The sequence below is a fragment of the Rhododendron vialii genome, chromosome 6a, assembly GCF_030253575.1.
Source record: "Rhododendron vialii isolate Sample 1 chromosome 6a, ASM3025357v1".
Taxonomy (NCBI): Eukaryota; Viridiplantae; Streptophyta; class Magnoliopsida; order Ericales; family Ericaceae; genus Rhododendron; species Rhododendron vialii.
The window spans coordinates 23,950,187-23,974,722 of record NC_080562.1 but is presented as its reverse complement, the minus strand read 5'-3'; the positions used below and the strand labels follow the sequence as shown (position 1 = coordinate 23,974,722).

General features: G+C 38.7%; 1 protein-coding gene across 5 annotated transcripts; it reads right to left on the bottom strand.

Annotated features, from left to right (window-relative positions):
• Positions 1-1,320: 1,320 nt before the first annotated feature.
• Positions 1,321-24,426, bottom strand: LOC131330380 (uncharacterized). Of its 5 annotated transcripts, none has more exons than XM_058363930.1 (19): positions 24,005-24,426; positions 23,068-23,134; positions 22,833-22,946; positions 21,099-21,295; positions 20,665-20,832; positions 20,306-20,584; positions 20,105-20,175; positions 18,185-18,269; positions 14,104-14,316; positions 12,555-12,614; positions 12,170-12,249; positions 11,820-11,966; positions 7,714-8,042; positions 7,532-7,623; positions 7,322-7,451; positions 4,060-5,279; positions 3,673-3,959; positions 2,308-2,475; positions 1,321-2,200 (listed from the first exon to the last, which is right to left on the bottom strand). In XM_058363930.1, the coding sequence occupies exons 1-19, from the start codon at positions 24,236-24,238 to the stop codon at positions 2,071-2,073; spliced, it is 4,071 nt and encodes a 1,356-aa protein (XP_058219913.1). In that variant the 5' UTR covers positions 24,239-24,426; the 3' UTR covers positions 1,321-2,070. The 5 variants fall into 5 exon arrangements, with proteins under 5 accessions (XP_058219913.1, XP_058219915.1, XP_058219914.1 ...); XM_058363932.1 differs by having other exon boundaries at positions 11,820-11,957; XM_058363931.1 differs by having other exon boundaries at positions 20,105-20,172.
• Positions 24,427-24,536: the final 110 nt, after the last annotated feature.

Below are 24,536 nucleotides of genomic sequence, written 5' to 3'. Positions count from 1 at the left end.
CTAGAGGGACGAAAATGAAAATTCATGTAAATTTGAAGGACTATTTCTAAAATTTACGTTTTTCTAAAACATTAAAAATCTAATTTTAGTTCGTCGATGTGATGGGTTTTTTAAAATCGTAATTTAGTTCAATACATTGTGCATATATGAAGACCATTTTCAAAATCTCAAAATGAAGTAATTATTTAATGATTTTGGGGCATCGCAACGTAGTACCCCAATGCACACTAGGTTTGAAGAAGATGATGGAGATGGACTTCGGAGGGAATGATTTCAATCCCTGAAATCAGGGGGAGAGGGTGGGGAGGTGGAAAGGCAGAGTGTGGGAAAGAGGTGGGGGGAAGGAGTGGGTTTAGTTCGGGTTTTTGGTTTAGGGTTTTAGTAGAGTAGGAATTTAATTGTTAGGGTTCCTAGTTAGTTCCCAAAATTATACTCCACTATAATTAAAATAACTAAAGTTTTATTTCAAATATAAAATTGGTAAAAATAAAAATTATGGCCATAATTAGGGTCGGAAAAAGAAAATTTGACCGGTTCGCAAACAAAAAGCAGGAGCAAATATTGAAAGCAACTATAATTCATCATACGTTGCGTCTCAGTAAATAAAACTAGAAAACCAGGTCAAGTGAATTAACCATTCTCCCGCATACAATATTTCTTCATTGAATTGTTGTTCCGGACAGAATGAATAATAGGTAAAACTTGAAACCCTAAAATCCCTGAACCGTACTTGCGCAAAACAAGTTCATGAATAGGCTTTGTTTTTTTCTCGTTGTCCTTAGCATCTGTTTCAGGCGAAACTTTTAGAACTCAGGCATACCTTCTGCAAAACCAGGACTCAAGCATATACTCCTACATGAAAATCCAAATATACGCAACCAATTTTCGTACCATGTTAATAGCGTCAAGATTCGGGAGGCCTATTTTATTTTATTGCGTCGTTCCACAACTAGGGCCTTTTAAACAAGAGAAATTCTTTTACCCAATTTATAATGCGCTTTGGGTGATGCGCTTAAATGACGTAACGATTGAGCAACCTTGTATATTTTGGAAGGAAGGCCTAAACCTCCAACATACGAACTTGCCCAATTTCCACGTTTACAAATACCAACTTCTCTCGTAAACCTTGAAAAGGAAGGTAGCTAAGTACAATCCAACTGAAATAAATCGTATTACATCAATATAATCCGAAGGACCTATGATGAGACAGAATCAGACATGCCTTTTTTTAGCAATTTCCACTAGATAGATACCAATTTCCGAAATAAAATGTGGAGGGCAATGGCGCTTCCAGGAACTGAAAATCTCCAGGGAACAAAATTTGGAAAGGTACAAAATGTTCTTTGGCACATTTGATGACTATCAAGCACAAGAACCACAGAAAAACCAATAAGAAGTGTACCTATGTTTATATTTACATATTATAACATCAATGACTTCTTGCATTGTACATTTGGACTCAGCTTCTGGGATTGCAGGGTGCAGTTTGCCAACACCCAGATCTCTCCTCAATCCGAGCCGTTCATATTATAGGGCTCGTTGAATAGAATGTCCACATGAAAACTCAAATTAATAAAGCCCCCACAACCACTTCATTTAAAACACTTTTTACTTAGAAAAATAGATGATCTAACCATTTTTTGCAAAACTTGAAGTGTTTTGATCAAATGGTTACAGGTCTCTAGCCAACTTGAATTTTCATGTGGGCATACTATTTGACAAACCCTGCCATATGAACAACTCAAATCATGGAGGAGGGATCCAAGTGTGTGCAAGCCACACCCCTAAATGATATACGAGGGCAATAAATGATGTCATATCCTAAATTAGAATCAATGTACCTATCTCTGCGGACCTCTTTCTTTCTCATTCTTCATCCGGAGTTTAGCATCCCTTAAGTTCCGGATCAGGTCAACGACTATAAGCAAAATAATTAGCCATTGATCTTTTGTCACGTCAACTGCTGTCGCCAAAACTCACTACACTTGAATGATGCTCTCCCAGCAACTTGAGGCATTAACCACTTGTCTGACGTTAGTTACAACACATCTAACCATGAGATACACTTCATTATCTCAAACTTTTATCCATGGTTTGAGATGAACCTTTTCCATAGCAATGATATTGACCAAGCAACGAAATATCATCTGGCGATAACATCCAAGCACCATTACTCAAGTAGTTATGAGCAACACGAACCCTGTAGTAGGAAATTCTTCAAACTCTTGACCAAAATTCATGACATGTCTAAAACCATAAGCAATTTGGGAGGCGCAGGAATTCCATTTTGACATGAAAAGCACATACCTTTTCTGTTTCGTGTCGTCAATGCTCTCTGACAAACGGGAGGCTTCTAATCTTGAAATCTGGCCCAATGAAGAAAGGTATTCATAGAATGATGCATCACCTCTTGTGGCCAAGTATAACCTTGATGGAACTATGGACATAACAGAGGAAATACACGAGCCCAATTCACTGCACCACAGGCACAATGAAAATGCGCCGATAGTTACTCATTAAGATGAAGAGACTCAGAGTCAAATTTCCCTTTCCCTTCCAGAATAACTTGGAATAAAACAAATTATTGAAGAAATACTTTTTGTACATCACATTTGTGGTTTCATCCCCCAAGAATTCTCCAACAGTTATTATGATTCTGTCTCATCATAGGTGCTTGGGATTGTATTGATGAGACATTTGCACCTATGAAGAATTCTCCACCAATTATTATGATTACTAGTAGTATTGTTTTGGTTGGTGGTGGTGGTGTTATTTTCCTTCTTATTATTATCATTATTAGAATTAGGTACTTTTTGTTGTTGCCATTTACCAGAATTTCCGGTTGCCTCATTTGTTCCATGCATAGCCTGTACTTGCATCCACAAGTTCAGGATAGCAATTTTGTTCACCCTCGCTTTGTTCACCCTCGCAAGGGTATGCTCATTCCATCTTTCAGTACCATAATCAGAACTGTTCCTGTTGTCTAAATTCATTTGTTAGTAGACTATGCAAAAACTCATCTTAATAGGAGATTAGTAAGCATTTGATCTAAATGTTCAATTTTTCATTCAAGAATTTTAAAGAAAATAAATAAACTCCTAGACGAAGCACTTATCTATATTCGATTGAGCTGATTTTGTCAGGGTATCCTAGAAAATGAATCTGGAAAAACTGAACAGTTCCGATTATCCCATACTTAAACATTGTGACGAAAATCAAAGCAATTATTCTGTGTCTACTTCACAAATCTTTAGGCACAAATATAAATTCAATGCCACAGAAAAGAAATCATTATTTCTCAACTTTTATAAGAGCAATTTGAGAAGGTACTGCAAGATAGATTGACTTGCATTTATTGTAGATTCCTTTAACTTCGTGAATTTTGAACATGCCATTAATTCAGTTCAGTCTTTCCCCAGGCAAAACTATATTCACTAAATTAAGATCTCCATGGAAGATAAGTACCCTACCGAAAGAAGGGCAGAAAACCTTCACCAAAATGGTGCAATTAAACCACCTTTAATATTGAAGGACAACAAAAAATTTGATTGGTTAATCAAATCCATTGTAATTTGGATGATGAGTGTAACGGTGTAAGCATTAACACGCTACTAGTAACAAGTTTCGTTTTTGAAGAGATAGTATAACAAGATGAGGACCACAATATTATACCTTTGTAGGAAACTGACACTTTCCACTGACCCCATCTGTGAGTTCTCAATTCCCATATCCTGACTGACCAACTTCGCCAAAGCCGTCGTATTACTTGAAGATGCTAGCATCTCTGATGCCAAATCCATTTTATTCACAAAACCATTACATGAACCTATAGCAGCAATCTCTTTTGAGTAGAAGCAAATCCCATGTTGTGCAATTGTGGATGTCATCCATAGTTGATCATCATACCAGCTGAATGAATGTGTTTTCTCATGAGGAACCATTGATGGTTCCAATGAGTCCTGAAAAAATACACTAGCCCACAATCAAATGCACGAGGTGTGAAAAAAAGAAGAGAGAATTAAATGTTGATGTAGACACAAAATATGAGAACAGGCTTACACATATTAGTTGATGGCAGTCACCAAGTAACTTATCCGCTTCTGATATTAAATTACACATTCCATAAGCAAGTTTCAGGACTTGGGAAGCGTTTTTCTCTTCAAGGGTGACATACTGTCTTAGATCTGTATCAGAACCACGAATTCTTCTCCATGTATCTTGAACAGAATCCATTAATACCCAGGAGCTGGGCTTTGCCTTGGATTTGGCATGCCTACTGAAGTCCATACGGCTACACTCGTCCATCACTGGATACCCTCTCAGAACAGCTCCCACATGCTCATTGTTAGTGTCCCCCACCTCCTCTTCGTGGGCTAATTCCATATAACTATTAAATTTTTTTACCATTTCCCGGTTATTGTGTAACCCTGAAACATATTGGTTATGGTTATTTGTCTCAACTGCATGCATGTTTAGCATTGAATCATTGAACATGGAAACTTCTTCCATTACATCAGCATCATGACAAGAATAGCCTGTCCTATTGAACAATGATGTCCCACCATCAACCTCAGTCTCAGGCACAAAAGATGATTCGGGCACACATGATACATCAACTGATTCCTGTGTTCCATCAATCTGAGTATATATTGCACTTTCCGAACAGAGAGAAAAAATTCCCTCCAACTTCTTCACTTCAGAATTAAGAAGCTGCACAGGTTTTGGGCCAAAGCACATTCCGGTTGCTAGACAACAAGAGGGGGATTTGCTATCTACTTCAAGTAACATTCCACTGTTTGTATCCTCATAGAGTTTATCCCTGACTACGGGAAATTTGGCATTCAAGTCCTCGCTTCCAGAATCGGAAGACGACACTGTTTCAATTTTTCTTCTAGAAATTCGCCGGGTGAATGCAACTGGTGACCCTGAGGAACTTGAAAATTCACAAGCAGTATTAAATTGAGTCTCTAATTCATTCCCGTCCTGAAGAGGACAGTGCCTTCTTAAAATTGCTTCTTTCTTGGCCTCAATACCATCAGTGTCACAATTTTTACGCCTCTTCAATCGTTTCTGCTTTGCTTTTTTGTTTGGGTCTCCCTCCACAATTACCTCCACTAATTTTGAACTTTCTTCCATCATCAATAATGAATTAGTAATCTCCTTCTCCACAATTTCAGACAATTGAGAAGGATAACACCAGGGGATTATCTTCGGCAATATCCGATGCCCAGCGTCAAGATCGAAGAGTAGTGGACCATATTTTCTTTGCTCTTCACTACCTGGGAAAATTAAAACCTGAAATTTACCGTGTTCTCTTTTATTTTTTTCTTTATGAAAAGGAAAGGACTTAAACCTTAGATTTACTGTGTCCGTACTCCATAGATACTAGATAGTACAATCAAAAGTAAATTGAACATGAGAACAAATTTGCAAGAAAACGACTTAATTCGACTAGAAGCCCTGTTGCATTCCTATTCACTAGGCAATCATTTGAACACCATCTAAATTCAAAGTCTCAAATAAAATTTGTTGGGTTTACAAAAAAAAAAAAATGGAGTTGCCCAATGGTGGGGGGTTGCCCAAACCGGGGGCTCGTGGGGCTTACCCTCAGGCCGGCACTATATTTACTTAGTGACGGCTGGGCCCCCTACCATAAAAAAGAAAGTGAACCCCAAGTAGGTCAGAATCAAGGTTTTGCTACTTTTCCATAAGTGAAAAACAATGGCGACCTTCCAGATTGGGGATTGTTTTGTGTGGTGGCAGTGTGGATTAAACAAAATATTCAGTGTCAACTTTGTTGACGTTACAAATAGCTAAGAAGTAGGTATAAACAGCTTTTCGACGTTTATCTAAATTACACAGTAGGGGTTTTATTACGTTTTGAAAGAGAAAGGATGGAGTAATGTAATATAACATGAATAAAAAATGAATGATTGGAGTAACATTGTTAGCTTGGGAATCATATCTACCATGTTAGGTACATAAACATTGCAAGAAAAGCAAAGTCTTCTTACTGTATATTCTGAGAAAGTTGACGGCATAAAGATAAGGTAATTTTTCTTGAAAGTAATAGTTGACTAAGAATGAAGAGGGGCCAGGGGCCAAGGATCTTCCTCTCAACAGTGCTTCTCGAGGCTCCACTCTCCAGCAACGCAATTTTAATCAATAGTGAAGAAAGTGCTAGATAATTTCTTTTGGATTTCTCATGGACAAAAAAAATGCACTTTTGCAGCTATATAAAATGCACTTTGATGGCGATATAAATGGAAACTAGCCAAAAACAAAAGAACTACTCCTGTAAATTTGCCCTACATTCCTTCACTGAGTAAAATTGTTCTTGAAATTGAACTACTTTCCCACGCAAATAATAGTGGAGGGAAAACAAAAGTACTTGTTCAATGTCCTTTGTTTCCATTTGCTGAAAATTCTTTACTTCGCAATGATTAACTAAGTTGTGTTGGCTAAGGACTACTGTCCTCAATCCTTGTGAAGCGTAGTTCATTCTCAACCGTACCAAACATCGAGCTAATGAACAAGACAAGCCCAGTTCAATGGTTCAACCTTCGGGTGATCCAGTTTAAAGAAGCTAAAAACACTATCGTGGTTATTTTTCGTTTGTTTCTAAATCTAAGTACCTTGCTTTCGCAAATAAAAATCCAAGAATCTTTATCGAATTGATGTGGGAAAACTTACACAGAGAAACATAGAACACTAAATGCCCAGGTTCAAGCCTTGTAAGGCCTGTTTCTCCCCCTTTTCCCAATGACCAGGCAAACAGCCTCATGATTTACAGATGTCATTGAGCTAAATTAGTTGAGTCTCCGTTTACCCAGCTGCAAGCAAAAATGGCTGCTCTTGTCCAGCTCTGATACCAGTTTTGGGGTGTATCACTTATTGGCAGTGCTGGACAAACTGCTGATTATCTCAGACATGAAAGCTTTTATCCTATTTTCGATGCTTCTGGTTTTGCACTTCGACTCAAAGTGGTAAAAATTGTATAAGATTAGCTTATTTTTTGTAAATTTGGCTTGGTGATCACCCACATGGTCTTTTCCAAAAGTAGTTCACACTCATTCTTGAATATTTAGTAACATGTTAAACGAAAAAGAAGTATAGCTTAAGCAAAAAGACATATCATTCAAGATGGATAAATATTCTAGTACTCCATACGAAAGTCATTCAATGGGTACCCCTTGTATTTGTACTCATTAATTGCTAAAATTGGCAAAAAGAGTAACCTGTCACTACTGTTGTGAACAAGCCACGTTCACAATCATTATAAGTGCATTCGACATCAATACAAGGTGTCCAGGTGACTGACCTTTTTGCTCTCTCCAACCCTGGCACCAGAACTGGAGATGCATAAGGGTTTTACGAATATCTCCCCGACAACATCCAATAAATCGCTCCACTAAGCACGGTTGGATTTGTGCTTTTTCTGCAGTACAAACCTACAGAGCAATTACAAAAGATGTAAACACATCTCCAAGATGGGGAACTGGGTAAAATGGCAATATAAAAGTAGTTATACCATATGCACGTGCCAAAGGAGCTCCTTCATTGATGGTATAGCAAAACACAACTCAAGCCTGTCCAAATTATTGGGCAGGACAGGACTGTGATCTGAAATATATCAAAACAACAATGTTTATCAAATCTTGGTACACAAGCTTGATTTGGAAAAGAACTACTTCAACCAATTAGACGCCTTACTGTTGCTAGTCAATATAATTGGCCGCTTTGCTGTTTCTGCAAGTTTTTGTATAGTGGCAATAAGACCATGATCTTCAGAAAGAAGAGCATCAACGTCTTCAAAAAGTATCAAGGGTTTACTTGCAGTTTGATCAATAGAAGTTCCATATGCCCTGCTGACAAATTTCTCTGGTGTTCTGGTCTTATTTTGCGAGTCTTCTTCCCCATCCAATAAGGGTATTAGTTCAAAAACTTCACTGTCAGACCCTTGTACCGTTGTGCTGTAAGGAAAGACTGGGAAGGATTTCGGTATAAGCTTGCTCTCTGTACCCACGGGAGTTTTCAGTATACTGGAAGAGACAGAACCGGTGGTAAATTGGATAAATGACCAAAATCAATGAAAAGAAAATGGAAATAAAAGAAGACAATAGACTGGGGAAAGTAACTTCACAATTGCCACATTTCAAATGTATTGTGGTTTCTCTGGCACTTTGCTTGGTTACATGTTCGAATACTGAAAAGCAGGCAAATTTGTCGCTGGAAAAAATAAATCTACAATCTTGAATCATGCACATTGAAAAGCTTGTTCCGTAAACATTTATGACCCGGTGACTCACAAATCACAAGTTACTGTTCTAAGACACCAACTGATCTCATAGAGCATCATCGAACTTGTAAAAATATCTAACAAATTTTTATTTAAGAAGCATCAAACAAAGGCCACGGACTACTAGACAAGCAAGCAACCATCCAAGTCCAGTAAAAATTGTTCATTGTAGTTGAGGGTCCCAATCTATTATTACCAAAATCAATCTGCTTTTAGAAAATTCGGTTTTTAGTGTTTTAGGAGCCAATAATTTTTTATCATTAAATTTTGATGGGCATCGACAATAGTTGTGGATCACCCTTGTCACAAATGCTCTAACTGTTAGGGAAGGAGCTATACAATGCATGTGAAGCTCTCCAACACCGGCCATAATACACTCCATTTCAAACATCAATACATGGAGCAAAGAACAATGAAAACATGGAACAAATGCAAACGAGGCTTAAATCGAATACCACCCTAAACCTAAGTTATGATATCATGCTCGATCATCACTTGTATCGCAAGATTCAGCTGTTAGGAAACAGTACAGACAAGGGATATCATACTCCAATTCCAATGTCTTATTTAGGTCCTTTTCTATTATTACAAAAATATACATTACATCAAAACTAATATTAGTATTCAAAGCCCCCAAAGCTCTTATTTAAGGTATTGGCATGTTGGAGTAATTATTCTAAAGTCTATGAGCACTTATTTAATCTCCCCCAAGCACTATGTTTGACTCATGTCGTCATAGACACGTTAAGGTATGCTTCGAACACGTGGGCCATGCCTATATGTGTTTGCATGTGTTACTATATTTTTAGGTCACACGGTGGGGAGATGTTAAGAGGTCATACGACAAATTTTTAAATTTTGCAATTTGTAAAATCATCATAGATGCTTAATTCATGAGTACGTTATTGAGTAATTCCTTTTATATGTTCATGACATCAATATGATGTGCTTTCTGTCCAATAAAAGTCATTTATTCACTAATATGACAGTAATAAATTATACATCTAACATATACTCCTTCCGTTCCAAAAAGATTGCCAGTCTGCGAAATTTGGAACTTAAAAAGAATGCAATTTTGTAATAGAAATCAAAATTGGTTTTCGTAATTAAAAGAACTCATTGATATCTAGTAACCTGCAGGAAAAAGGTTTAGTTTTTGTCAACAAAAATGCATTACTTTTAACTTCTTGATTTGCGAACCAAACAATCTTTTGTGAACGGAGGTAGAATCCATTATCATATTAAACATTTCTTCAGCATGTCTACATCCTAATTTTTGAAAAACTAACGTGTCCGCCCGTCCACATTCCATGTCTATATCTGTATTTATTAGAATCACCCATTCATAGTTGCTAAGGGCGAGAGGCGCAAGGCAAGGGGCGCGTTTTTTTTGAAGCGAGGCGTACCTAGGCGATAAAAATAGGAAAAATACCATACACCAATACTATATAGCCTAATAGACAAAAAAACATAAACAGTGTACTGTTTCTGAAAACATTAAGAAAAAGCTTTTTCGTTTTTATATGCAGTATAATTATATGTACACACTAACAGATACACAAATTACATATTTTTTAAAACATTAAAAAAAAAAAAGCATTTTCATTTTCATATACAAATCGACTGATGATCCAGAAAGAAGAGATGAGAGGACAGAGAAGATCAATCGATGATCGAGATGATACATGTGCTATTTTCGTTTCTGGCGATTGAGAGAGGAGAGATTTAGGATCTACTGAAGTCAAGGTTGAAGGAGTGAAAGTATTACATTTAACCTAGCTTTGATCTTATGGCTGTGATTAAAATTGAAAGAGGCGTGCCTTTTCTCGCCTTGGCTGCGCTTCATTGAAGGCGCCTTGCATGGGCTCAGTCAAGGGGCTAACCCTGCGCCAAAGCGCACCTCCTTTGACAACTATGCTCCCACTCAATGGGTTTAGTTTATAACAGTTTGGAATTAACTCCATCCGGCTTTATTTAACTCTCAAGTGGCTAAAACTCTTACCCTTTTTAATTTTCTTTTTTGTTCCCTCCTTGTATTCAATGAAGGCAACCAACCATTCAAGAGGATCATTGTAAAAATGACATGCACAACCAAATCACAAATCAAGATGAATAATGTTAAAAAATAGTTGTAACTCTAACTTGACCAATATATCTAACAGGAAAATCTTACAAACGCGCTTTCTATTTTGTGCCATGCCCACTTACCACTGAACCCTTTCAAGGTAAACACTAAAACCTCTCACCCAAGTAGGGGCTGACGAATGCTTAGGTCTCCCTTTTAGGATTGAACGGTTTTTGGACCACACCAAATAATAAAAATCTGTGTTGGCATCAAAATCTTAGGAAGCATGAATGATGCAGCGGAATTAACAAAAGATTAGTTGCGTACTAATCCAAACGAATAATAAACTTGAGTCCACGAGAGAAAGAGACATAGTTTGAATATTATTGATCAAAAGCTGCATAAACATTAGGTTACAAACCCTTTTATAGGCCCGAAACCCTAGAAACCCTAGAAAAATGAAAAGTCCCGAAAATTGGAGAAAATAATAAAATTGAAAACTAGACAAAAAATTAAGACTTTCCCAAAAAGAACCAACTGAAAAAGAATTACGAGCTAAGAGTTATTAATGTTTCAAAACTTTCCTAAAACGGCAAAAAATGTAAATTGAAGGCCTAAACGAAGGAATTAGGCCGAAAAACACCATGGCTCACGACATAGGGTGGTGAGTCTTGAACACAAAACGAAAATAAGTCAGCCCACCAAGTTTGGGACAGATCCGAGCTCGTCCGAAATTTGCCAAATCAGGTAATTTGCAATTAAGCAACGTTTAGGCTTCCGAGGCTTCGATTGGTCCAATTGATCATGAAATTGGGCCTCTACATGTTCTACATCAATGAACATGACTAACAAGGTGTCGTGGCTATTAGTCATATGGGACACGATAATCTCAAATATGGTTTGCAAAGTGTGGTGCTTCCTACTTTCTTTTAATCCAAACTGCTACCTAGACGTGTAATGATGCAGTAGAAATTAGGGTATTTGTGTCATTTTAGCAGTCATCTAGTGGTAGGAGGGTCTTGAGTCTATAAATAGGTGCAAAGGTCTCATTTGGTAGTTTTTGATATGTTGAAGAAAGAATATTTGAGAGCTTTGCTCCTTGTATCCCATTTTGGGATTTTCTCTCTTAATCAATCTCACCTTGATTTGGTTGCTTTATGTGAATATTAAAAGCTGTTTTCACTACAATAATAAACAAAGGGATTTAAATGAGAAACGACAAAAAACTCCCTACTTAAACCCCTCACTGATGTGTTCCCTAAAACCATCAAACAATCAAAGAGTACCCCATCTAGCGCTTGAACTCCATTGGAGGCCAACCCTGACCTGCTTTGATCTGTTTAGTATTAATTTTCAGTAGTTTTGATTAGATGTGGATGTAATAACCATGTACATATCCAGACCAAAATAACTATCTACATATAAATACATTAAAAAAATTTATTGCCATATCACCCCATGTATGTTTCAACGTGCTCCATGTCCATACTGTGTTCGTGTTGTGCTTCTAAGGACAAGGCCATTAAACCTCCGTCCAAGCATTTCTGGATGCTAACCTCCATGCCATCATCAATATTTGGATTGCATTTGCTCCTAAGGTTACTTACTTGTATGAAATTTGTTAGGACTGCCAATATTGTTTAAAGACAGCTAACTTTAACAACAACACAAACTTCAAAATTAGGAATAGTTGAAGGTGAGGAAAAAAGGTAGCAGGAACATGTAACTACAGCTCCAAAACAACAGTTTACTTGGAAAGCGCAACAACTTTTATGTGGCAGCAAAGAGCAATGAATTTAACCTACCGTTGAACTGAATGTGATTCTACGCCACCCTCAAATCTTTGCATCACAAGAGCTCTCGTTCGCCAATCTGATGCGCTGACCTAGAAGACAGCAGACCATATGTGTCAGCTTTGCAATGCCTTAATTTGTCCTAAAGTACAGACTTCCAAGATTTAGCGATGATGAGATAACATCTAATGGATAAGATTTTCCACATTTTAAATTTACTTGGGGGACATTAAACTGTAATGCATTGAATGTTGAAGTTTCACATCCATAAGTTCCTCCGTTGGTTTGACTGACATAAGGCCATCACACTTATATTGCATGGGGAATGGGCCGTTAATTTCCAAGAATACAACATGCAAAATGGTCCAAACCAAGGATATCACCAGTTTATTAGTACCTCAATGACATGAAAACCTTGCTCTTTCGCACAAGCATAAATAGCTGCAGACTTCCCACTCTGCAATTAAGGAGGCATCCATTTTATCCAGCATGATCAACATCGCACTTGTATTTAACAGATAGAATTGGTTGCATGGGAAAAACAGAACCGACAAAAGAAGTTCTAGGAAAGAAACTGACGAAAGAAGTTCTAAAGAATCTAAACAACACCAAGAAACATACCATGGATGATTAGATATACTTCACATTATATGTATGTATGTATGCATACATAATGAAGGATGGCACAAGCAACAGCATTGCCCTTCACGTGTAGTGGGAAGGGGCACCTAGCACGAAAGCCGTTGCTTGTTGGGGTAGGGTTTTCTATTTTATTGACGAATGTGAGATGCTGTAAGGTATCTCAAGTCCAACAACAACAACCTATTCCCAAAGTAACTCTTCCCCCCATGTAGATGACAAAATCTTATTTCACATGTCCATTAATTTTCTCACTGTCAAGTTTGCGAAAACCATACAGTTCCCTATGAATTGTTTCCAAATACACATTTTGTAATATGGATTGCATCCAAGATCTATATTTCCTTCACGGACGCATTTGACAGTGGAACAGATTTTTTCCAACAATCCTTCTAAACAGAAAGGATATTGCTTTAGCAGCAACCAGTATGCACAACCCACAAGGCTATGGGTTCAAAATCCTGTGACTCGGTTGCACTGCCATTCTCCAAATTCAGATCAATAAAAGAAGCATTAAGGCTTTCCTCGAAAGATCCCAATGACAAAAAAAAAAATCGCAAGGCCAAGACATCATTTTTCAAAAGATGCAACGTCTAGCATTGAAATTCTCAGAAATACAATCCGGAAATGGACCCTTGTTTACCCCTGTAACTGTTAAAGCCACTGACACTTCTCATTAGTGAACTACAAGTCATTGTCTATTCTCTTTTGAAATCCTTTCCAAATGCAAGCCATCAACCAACCATATGATTGCAAGACTCAGAAAAGCAGGCCTCATAAATTGCGCTACCCCCACCATTATCTCATCATCACTCCACCTCTTACCACAATCAAAAGACCAATGTGGTAACATCTGCAATAATTATCCATCCAGTCATTCTCTGTCCTCTTTTGAAATCCTAGCTAATGCAAGCCATCAAACCAAAGCCTTTAATAACAGAATGTAGAGTGTCTCGTTAAAAACTGAGCTACTTGGCCTTAATATTCTCATCACCCCCAAACTCTTGTCCCATACAAGACTAACGAATTCATATCTGTAATCAGGAATCTAATCTGGGGATCTACAGTCCAGTCACTCACTTTTCTTTAAAATCCTTGCAAACTGCAAGCCATTAAAGTAAAGCCCCTTATTCAGGACAAAGTTGATAAAAAGTTATGATAATCAAACAACAAATTACAAAGGGTGACATTAACGTGCAAACTGCAAACATATATTGCATTTCATTATTTCTGACTTAAAAAATTGTGGGTGCATGTGAGCAGGGGAGCATACATACGCACAAAAGAAAACGAAACTAGATGAATACCCCAACAGGACCGGTAACTAAGAGAACATTCTTCAGGCTACCATCCTCATCTCTATTATCGGAATCGCAGTCACTTTGATAGCCGTTATAATCATCATCATGCACAATAAAGTTTTTGCCAACACTAAGATCTTTGCTGGATCGAAAACCTCGTTCATGCCAAAGTCGTAGCCACTCACTTAAGAAATTCACTGATTCTCGATTACCACATACCTGCATAACCACATAACACAACACATACATAATTATATTGGTTGAATGGACAAACGTCAAGAAACATGGTTTACATTAATAGAATGTAGCATGTTAATGAAAGGTCAGTTCTTGCTAAGAGATCTGGGTTGTTCTAGCATCATATCTTAGAATAAGGGGCTTGAATGGTTGAAAACAAAAGGAAGGTTGTTGAAGATACGATTCAATGTTGAACGTACATATGGTGTTTCGTTTGTGAGGGACATAAAGGCAACATCCGTAGTACATTTGTACGTCAGTAATAGATTTGTTATTTGGCAGTATTGCGGAGAAGTTTTAAACTGGATGACACTTCTTGTTAATGTATGGATGTTTGTGGATAGATAGGTAGGAGAATCCTTGGAGATCTCCCTATGTATTTGTGGTAGTATACTTGGAGGCTCCCTGAGGGTCTGCATGGAATCCATTTGAAGTTATATGAAATTATGAAGGGAAGGACTGAGCACCCTTGTCTGCTCTACACGACTCGTTGTGGGTCACGGGCCCACAGATATGTGCCCTGTGGCGACGCTCCACCATGAAAGGTCATATATATGAAGTATATTTGGAGCTCCAAGCAAACCCATGACTCCACCAAATCACTTGAGAATTCTCAACAGAAAGATGTGAGTAAAGCCAGGGCCCTAAATATTAACAGTTGAGCGCCCCTCAACAGATGCGATGAAAAGCTCCATCACCAAGACAAGACTTTCTAAACATCAAAACTAGGAGAAAGACAGGGGCGAAGGCTGGGGATAGAAACTCCTCGTTCGGAAGTGTCGAAGGGAGCATTAGGAATGATTATACAAACAACTATGTAGTCCTAGTAAATGTTATGATTCGTAATTCCTGTCAACTGAAAATATCTTTTAAGCGAATATAGGTAGATATCTTTCTACTAAGCACTTGAGCAAATTTGAGTTAACATTTTTCTAGCATCTTGTCATTAGTTCATATTTATATTGTCTCTTGGTTTCATTAACTTCTGTTCTTTGGGGGAATTATATCCCTAGGAGGTTCTATCCTGGTTAGGAGTGGGTTCCTTTCTCAATGGGAGTGAGGTTTCTGTGGAGGATTCACCACCCCAACAGGAGGTTCTGCAACTACAGGAAAGACATAGCAGAATAGAACAGATATTATGCAGACACGCAGTCACTTGAGACATGAGCGAATGCGCCGAGGGGGCATTAATGTGGGCATCTTAAAGGCCCTCACCATGGGGCACATACCAGTGGGCCTGTGCTCAACAGTGTAGAGTAGACAATGGAGCGCAGTGCTTCCTCACCATATCACTCCAAACAAGTAAACTCTTTTGGCTCATGTCCCTCTATCTCCCAATGCAAGGGAGCCCTCCATGGAGCCTCCAATTATGCTAGTGCAAACACTTAAAGAGATCCCCAAGGCATCTCCTGCCTGCCTACCCAATCCGATAAGACCCCATTGAGCCTAGCGACTCCACAACATTGTAGGTCAAGAACAGGGCTTAGCTTCCTTGCTCTGGACCAAAGGAGGCATGTAATACGGAGGATAGAGCAAATGGGTTGTCAAGGCTTGCCCTAAGGAGCTTCACCTTAACCGGGGGTGTGCCCAACCAAGACATTTGACAACTCGGAGCACATATCATACCTACCCTGACAGATGCATAATAAGACTTCCCACAAGACTTGCAAACTCATGTCTAGCCCTAGGACTGGCAGATGAGGTTCTATCACCTCCAAACCCCAGAACCAGTAAGGAGGGGCCACATGTACTCGGGTGAGCTAAACCCACCTCTAAGCCTCCTATGTGTAGGAAGGTCCAACCAGAGAAAGACAACACCATTTCATTCACCCTAACATCACCCTCTGGTTGACAACTTGGAGCACATATCATACCTACCCTGACAGATGGATAATATGACTTCCCACAAGACTTGCAAACTCACGTCTAGCCCTAGGACTTGCAGGTGAGGTTCTATCACCTCCAAACCCATAAGGAGGGGCCACATGTACTCGGGTGAGCTGAACCCACCTCTAAGCCTCCTATGTATAGGGAGGTCCAAGCAGAGAAAGACAACGCCATTTCATTCACCCAAACATCTCTCTCTCTCTCTCTCTCTCTCTCTCTCTCTCTCTCTCTCTCTCTCTCTCTCTCTCTCTCTCTCTCTCAGAGGCCCCAAAGTCCTTTCCTCCTCCACCTTCAAAGGCCTCGAGCAATTGTACCACCCGTTCTCATTTACCCATAAGTCCTTTCAAGTAACCTTCCAACACTAATATCCATGGACCACAATGTTCAAACACGGAGTCATTCCTTGTCCCATCTTCTCTCGAATGTTCTTGGGTGCTTTTTGTTTCAGTTATTGATTGCAATACCAAAGAGTTAAGGATGGAATTTACAGTAGCTAAAGAAAGGGTTGAAGTACGAAGGGTGTCCTAACTAGTATTCTAGAAATGAGAGCGTCGCAAATTGCATCGAATCTTTTAGATTGAAGCATTTTCCTTTGAAGGAGGTTAAGACACATTTGGTGCATCAATATCCTTTTCTAGGATTGATAGGTTCCTATTTTCTGTAAGTAGGAGCAATTTTCGTACACAGCGCAGATGTAGGACATCTTTGGATACTCAAAATATGCTACCTATCCATGGTTTATTAGTAGAAAACAATACAAAAATTGGGAGTTCGAATTTAAAACCCCAAGAATAAGGATCTTGGATTTTAAGTGACGAACAAAAATAAAACTAATCTTCAAACTAGTGCGTCGCTGAACTTTTCCAAAAACCATTATTCAAGTAGCTGGGCAGTAGTCAATTTATTTGCTTTGGTGTAAAATCAATGGCTAGGCACAAAAGAGCAACCTAGAAGTGAGGGTTTATAATGTCTTAACTGTTGGAGTGCCTAAGCAGCGGCCAATTTATTGGCTTTGGTGTCAAATCAAAGTCTAGAAACCAAAGGGCAGACAAGAAGTTAAGAGCTTATAAGTGAGTGCCAGGGCAGCAACCAAGAAATTGGCTTCAGTGTAAAATCAAAGGCTAGATACCAAAGGGAAGGGAAAGAAGTTAGCATTTATACAGTCTAAACATAGATCAGTTAGGGGCTGAATTTTAGATTGTTTCAGGGAGTGCATAGTATTTTCTTTATTCGAGAATGCCTTGGAGCGCATAGTAATGAAAGAACAATTCATATCCCTTCTGTTGTAAGTTTTGGTTGACATGGCAGCCTTGATAAAAGGATTTATTTGGCTGGCCAAGGTTTGATTTTAGTGTTGAAAACAATACCCTTCAACGTCCGGTCTGAGTACAGAGAGCAGGAAAATCGCTGGAATGAAATAAATAAAGGAAGAAAGAAAGACCCCATAGCTCCCGATCAAATTTTGATGATCCGAGCCGCTCAATGTGATCAGAACGTGATTTTAAGGGTACTCACGAGAAATCAGCAAAAAAAAATGACCGGGAAGGGCTTGATCCGAACAGTTTCAAACAGTTTTTTATTGAACGGTTTAAATTCAAATCAAGCCTTTCCGTGTCATATTTTTTGCTAATTTCTCGCGGGCATCCTTAAAATCACATTCTGCACACATTGAACAGTTCGGATCATAAAAAATTGATCAGGAAATATGAGATTGAGATTTGGGGTGTTTTTTTAGGTGTTTTTTAGGGTGTCCCTTGAATCGTCCCGTATATATATATATATATATATATATATATATATATATATATATATATATATATATATATATATATATATATATATATATATAAAGTAGGAGTCTACGAATATTAACTAGGATCCTTAAGCTCATTTTTGTACAAATGCCTAACAGGAGACTTTCAAGTTGTCAAAAAATTAATTTCAGGATACCTCAAGGGCTCACCTCAATGGCCTTCTGAGGCAGGTATTTATTTGTCCATAGGCTATTCACCGGGTGATTGCCATTAACGTCATCGTATGTCTTCATCCTGTGTAGGCAACAGCAGAATGGAAAGCAAATGGTCAATCACATGCAATGTTGTGCACGGATATAAACGTGCAAGGTCATAGACAGTACAAGGTCAAGTTCAAGACCAAAAAAAAACCATTAAGCAAATAATTAAACGTCGATAATTTGAGGAAGAGATATCTTGACTCTTGAGCAGCATAAAATTGTGTTTATAAATGTAATGTTCTGCTATTAAACAACCGACGTCCTATCTTCACACAATCACCAACATCTAGATTCAAAATTCTGCAAATAACATCAACTATAATATTTTTCATATGCTTGTTCTCTCAGCCTATCAATTTAAGGATCTTGTTGCATAACAATTAATTATCATTTTCAAAACTCATATATGAGCCCGGGTGGCCTTTTGGCTCCTTCCCAACTAAATTTCATTTGGACTCTTCAACAAGGTAGTCGAGCTAGGCCTTGGAGGTATTTGAACAAGATTCTCTAGATTGAGTTTCTACTTCGTTTATGTAACAAACGCATTGTGTTGCGATGCTGCATTTCAATTCCAACATTTTAGATCTTTTGCTTACCTCTCCACGCACAAGGGAGTGTTAAAGCTTGACCCACGTCGATCCTTTATTACATCTGAAACTAGTTGAACTTGGGTGGTCCCTCCCATCATTGCCGGTTAGTTTTAACTTATAAGCTGGATGCACAAACACTAAGTAGACTGTTTCTAGGATAGCATAAAGGACCCCTTTGTGGATTTTACTTCAATTTCATGTCATTGAAAGTCATATGAAACTTATCCCCAGTCTATGATACGTCCTCAGCAGACTATAATCAAGCAGAATGGATTGCAGCAGGATATTTCGCGATTAGAGGGCGGCAGAATGGTTTCTCAAATAGCTTTATCAAGTGATCACTAATGTACAAGTTCCATTACTAGAATAAACCTTCAAAGGACATAAAGCAAACAGTCTGATTTACATACGCACAAAATAGATCATTTCAAAAGTCCACCCAAGGCAAACAAAAAATGATTTTGGATAAATATATGTGAAGTTGATTTAGAACAAGTTTGCCTAATGGGTGCATCTCCAGTTGCATGATTTTAATAGGAGAGACACTAGGAAACATAGATAGGATGTACTTAATGTGAATGTATCTTATTGGAATCCTCTTATCGTAATCCTATCATATCGTGATCGTATCTTGTAATAGTGTGAATCCATGATCATATCTTGTAATATTTTCCATTTTAGGTGAAGATTCTCTCTAGGTTTTCTCTGTTTAAACATGCATTGGCTTTGTACTCTGTACAGACTTGAATCAATAATTCATTCAGTTTCTTCTTTGCTTCTCTGAAAAGTAACAGTTAAAAGCATAGCTAATGGATGTTTAGGTAAAATCTTCAGTGGGACTTTATTTAACATGAGGTTCCATTTTCCCCATTTAAAGTGCAAAGCAGAATGTCAAATTTCACCTCGCTGAGATAAAGAACATATTGCAGGATAGTCCAAATGGATGTGCCATGATACAGCTGAACTAGATCAGTATCTACCAAATGAACCTAATATATTACTTCAAACCATATCCTATCAAAGCCAAATGAGGTTGCATACATCTTGCCTCCCCAAACCCTGCATCAGTGGAGCCTCATGCACATCATCATTCGAAAACCACGCATAGCTCCACAAGTGATGCTAGACTCCGCAGAAAATGGAGTCGAGGGAAAGTATGGGAAATCCATTTAATCCAAACTTTTCCGCAAGGTAGTTTCTGCTTTTAAGATTTATTACGATGCAATGTTCCTTTAGCCATAGTAAACCAAAACAAATGAAAATTCAAGAGAATTCTCACCTTTCGTGAGGAAATCTACCCTCCCCATCAGCATCTGAGTTTCTTATATGACCAGGATGCCCATGACCCTGCTGAACTCAAAAAATATTGGGAAGAAGCTTATTGCAACATTAGAATCCACTGACTATCAAAGAAACAGTAAATCCAGATTTTTTGTTTCGCTCGACCAGTAAATCCAGGATAAATAAGACAAATATGTACCACATCAAAATCTTCATCGAGCACCGCTGGGGCATCAGCTGAAGTTGCCGATATCGCATACCTACGTTCTTGAACAGGAGACTGATCCAAACATATAACTTCCTCACTCTGAAGCAATGATGTTCTGCTAGGATATAGAATTAGGGAGTCATCAAAATGTAAGGAATTGACAGATCCTACAGAAACTGGTGAGCATGCAGTCTTGAGATCGCAATTGGAACTGACAAAGCTTCTTTCAGAAACTATCCAATTCCCCCAATCAAGGGAGCCAGCATCATCCTGCAATGCAAAAAAAGGGATAATTGAAAGCAATCGAGCAGGAACAGAAAATCTAATTTCAGTTATGAAAGAGGACATACCTGGACCTTTTCAAATACATGAATGGGGCTGAGGGTAGGGTATTTCTCCTTTCCCCCAACTGAGCACCAATTTCCCTCCTCATCAATTGTCTTCTTGATATTCTTGGTCATCTTTGTTGATGAGAAAAACGGGTGCATCTGCCTTCCACCAAAAATACGTGCATCTTCCTGATAAAGTTAAAAGAAGGATGCTTAGGGTCAGAAAATACATCACTGTAAGAATAGAGGGATAAAGCACTTGTGTGAAACGAATTCAGCATCTTCAAAACAAAAGTCTCATCTAATCAGAAATATTGGTGAATACCAAGAACCACCACAAACAAATAGGGTTTCTTTCTTCTGACTATGTGAAGGAACACAACCAATAAGTGATCTGATCAATGTTCAGCTAAAAAAAGATGTAAAAGGGAACAAAGCACAGAAGCTTGACTCACCTCGGCTTTCATTTTTGCCTCTAACCAAAGATCAGGAACTGGTTGTGTTGGATTTCCACTCTGTATGTCCGATATGTGCTCAAGGCATGTTTCTTTTAGGCCAGTATTCTTACTATACTTTTTTGGTGTAGTTTGTGTTTGCTTCTTCTTTGGTGTTGAATTCACCCGCCGTTTCAACTGCCGAGGAGTCTTCATGTCTAACAAACATATAAATGTCATGAATTCGCAAATGGGAATAGGGTGTTGATATCTGATCAAAGCATGATTGGAAAAACAAAAGTGCTCTCAATGGACTTGGTTCCCCAGTTGCAGACTGTCCTTGTAAAGGTCTAAAATTATCAATAAAAGTGACTAAAAGCACTCTCATAGTTTTGCATTGATCAAAAGGTTCATTATGAAAATGTGAAACTGCTTGTTTGGATGTGCCTTTTTCTTTCCTATATTGACAGGTGGTGAAAAATCTACTTAGACAACTTAGCTCATCTGCAGAGTAACTGAGGAAGTTGTGTTTACTTAGTTTGGTTTGTGAATTTTATGCTTTAAGTTACCCTATTCCACCTTCTTTTAGAACTTAGAGATTGAGTCCATCAGAACACATTGCTCTGTCTTTAACCATGATCAATTCAAAATCCTAAAATCAGCATTCTGGAATGATTTAAAATAATGACATAATCAGAATGCAAGGACAAATCAAAAGAAAATTGGAGAACACATTGACTAGAGAGTAGAGGAAATGAAGCATACACAAAAAGCTGGAAAGTTTTGCCTATAATTGGCAAAACTTTTGGAACATCCAGGATGTAATCGATTCAGGTATCAGTATATTAGCTAAACCATCTGAAGAGAAGGGATGGCTTGCATTCCCACGTGTCAAATCTAGCCCACCCAGCTTTACATTGATATCACCGCATTCTAATTGCAACCAAACACTGTTCCCAACTCATTTCAAGTATAGGCTTAAATAGAATGGATGCAGTGAATGCCATGGGCATAAAAATCACAACCCAGTAGTAAACTAGTGCACACATGTTGTTCCTTTTTTCTTTTTTTTTGGTCACACTTTTTATATCGGCGGGGGTTAGCGGGGTGTTAGTATGTTAATCAAGAGGAGGTTCAAAGGCTGTCCATAGCCCTGAACCCCAAACCCGCCCCACGAACCCCAAACCCACCCCTCGTGGGGCTCAAACTCAGGCCTCCACTGGGGGGGGGGGTGTGGGTGGGGGTTTCACGAGACAACTAACTTCACCAAGCTTGGTTTCTTGCATGTTGTTTCATTTCAGTTACCTACTTGATGTCTATTAGACTTTTCGCACGAAGTCATACAATACAGAAATTTGTTAAAAACGTTATGAACAACTTATGAATACGAAATCCATGTTATACATATCGATTTCATTAAAACATATTTTTAAGTCTATAATGTTACGAAAAAAATGCAATCTGCATGTTCCCAAGACACTCTCAATCTCCAGAATTTGGAGAAGTGACTCTTTCATACACCCGCTCTGTGTGACTTGGGTTAGCCCCTCCTCTCTGGAAAAAAAGAAAAGAAAAAAAGAATCACAATGTTGCACTTTCCGCGGTCCATTTGGTATTTAGCTTCCAGCAGTATGCAGTCTCTCCCTCTCTCTCTCTTCCATATCTAGGCCGCCTTTTTCTCTTCAAAAGTATATGACAAGAAAAGGCTAAAGATAACCTAATCTGGAGGCACATAATTTGAGAAAATAGACATACCAGCTTCAGCTTCTACTGGAGAGCAGGTTCTATCGTTTGCTTGAGGTGAAACAACACATTGCTGCTCTTCTTGTGGATGTTGTCCCTCACAAGCTTGTAAGAAGACATGGGCCTCTGCGTGAAATTCAGCAATGTGATCTCAATTTCCACCCTTCCATATTTCAGTTTTCGAGATATGAAGCCAAAAAATAAAAATAAAAAAGGATGGAAAATTTCTAGCACGTTCTGCACTTACTAACAATAGGTGGAGAATCTTTCTCGCCCTCTTTCCTGCTCGGGATCCCTTTGCCATTTACAGCAACCTATGTGAAGTTACTTCAACTTCAAATAGCAGCAATAAACAAAATATATGATGGCCAAAGTAATTGTCAAATGGGAAATTTAAATCCCAGAAACTTCATGGCTCAGAATAGAAAGGTTTAGGAGGGATGCCAATAATGAGACAATGCAACATATTCAAAGCAAATAATGAAGGCAGCATTACTTCGAATTCCGACATCTTCTGTAAAGTTTTTCCATTCACGCACCCACTACCCAAAGACAAAAATCTTTCTGTTTAGTGTTCGATAATTACATCAAATTGAATGATTACGCCATGACATTCACTTAGTTACCTTGAATTATGTTGCCAAGAAGTAGTTTCAATTCAAAGGTCCAGGTTCGCTTAGCTTTCACCCAGCCAACTAAACCTGGGATTTACGTAATTAATATAACCCAATTAAGCACCTATGTACGTTAAATACACCTTAGATTTTATTTTATTTTTTTATAACTCAGGTGTATGGGGTCCGATCCCACCACCCACTTGCAGGGAGCCTAAACAAGCCTGAGATTTACTTAAAAATCTTTTCAAGACAGCATATTATACGGTATACTGAATTTGTTTTGGGCATGACAAATCATCAGTTCACCAAATTCCAAGCTACTGGTCCTACAATGTAGATAAGTCTGCTTATTCTAGAGGAACGCAAAACGAGAATTAAGAGCGGAAGAGAAGGCCTAGATTATGTGACAGATGCCTTAAGGTGCCTCCCAATAAGCCAGTGAGGAAAATCGCATTTTAGAGGAAGAGGGGTTGAAAACCTACAACCACTTCCTCCAGCGCAAGGGCCAAAGGGCACACACTAAACCAAGAAGAATTAGCATCTACGAACTTGGAGAAGCTCACTCACAATCTTAGAAGACGTCGGGGGCCTTCCCCTTCTCTTCCTCGTCTTGGTATTCTCTTGTTTACCGCCGTCCTCTTGATCGCAACCTTGGTCGTATTTCTCCGCCGCAATTTCCGGAGACTTGTTCTGCGGGAACAGTGTGGACTGCACCAGTCTCCGGCGAACGCTCGGCCGTTCCTCCGCCTGCCGTAGATCGCCGGCTCCGCTGGCCGGCGATCCCTGTGGCTCGGTGTCCATTGGATCAGCTGAATTAGGGTTTTGAATTTAGGGTTTTGTGGAGAGTGAATTTTGGGGGTTGGGAGGCGGAAGCAACGAGATCTCTGACGTAAAAGGGTAAATTTTGGGGGAGAGAGAGTGATGACGGGGTTGGAGGGAATGCGGCAGTCGTTCCCGCCATGGGAAATAATTCCGGTTTTTAGCTGTTAGTATTTGTTTATTTATTTATTCGGCTGTTACTTACGGCCCACCTATCGACGGGATTACGGGGACGGATGTTATTCAGCCCCAAAAATCTTCTTAAAAAATATAAACAGTT

Excerpts from the sequence above, each read along its gene's own strand:
- LOC131330380 (XM_058363930.1), bottom strand. The coding sequence starts at position 24,238 with ATGGACACCGAGCCACAGGGATCGCCGGCCAGCGGAGCCGGCGATCTA. Across the intron at positions 22,947-23,067 it reads AGATTCTCCACCTATTGTTA|AGGCCCATGTCTTCTTACAA; the intron begins GTAAGTGCAGAA and ends AATTTCACGCAG. Across the intron at positions 11,967-12,169 it reads GAATCACATTCAGTTCAACG|TAACCTTAGGAGCAAATGCA; the intron begins GTAGGTTAAATT and ends CATACAAGTAAG.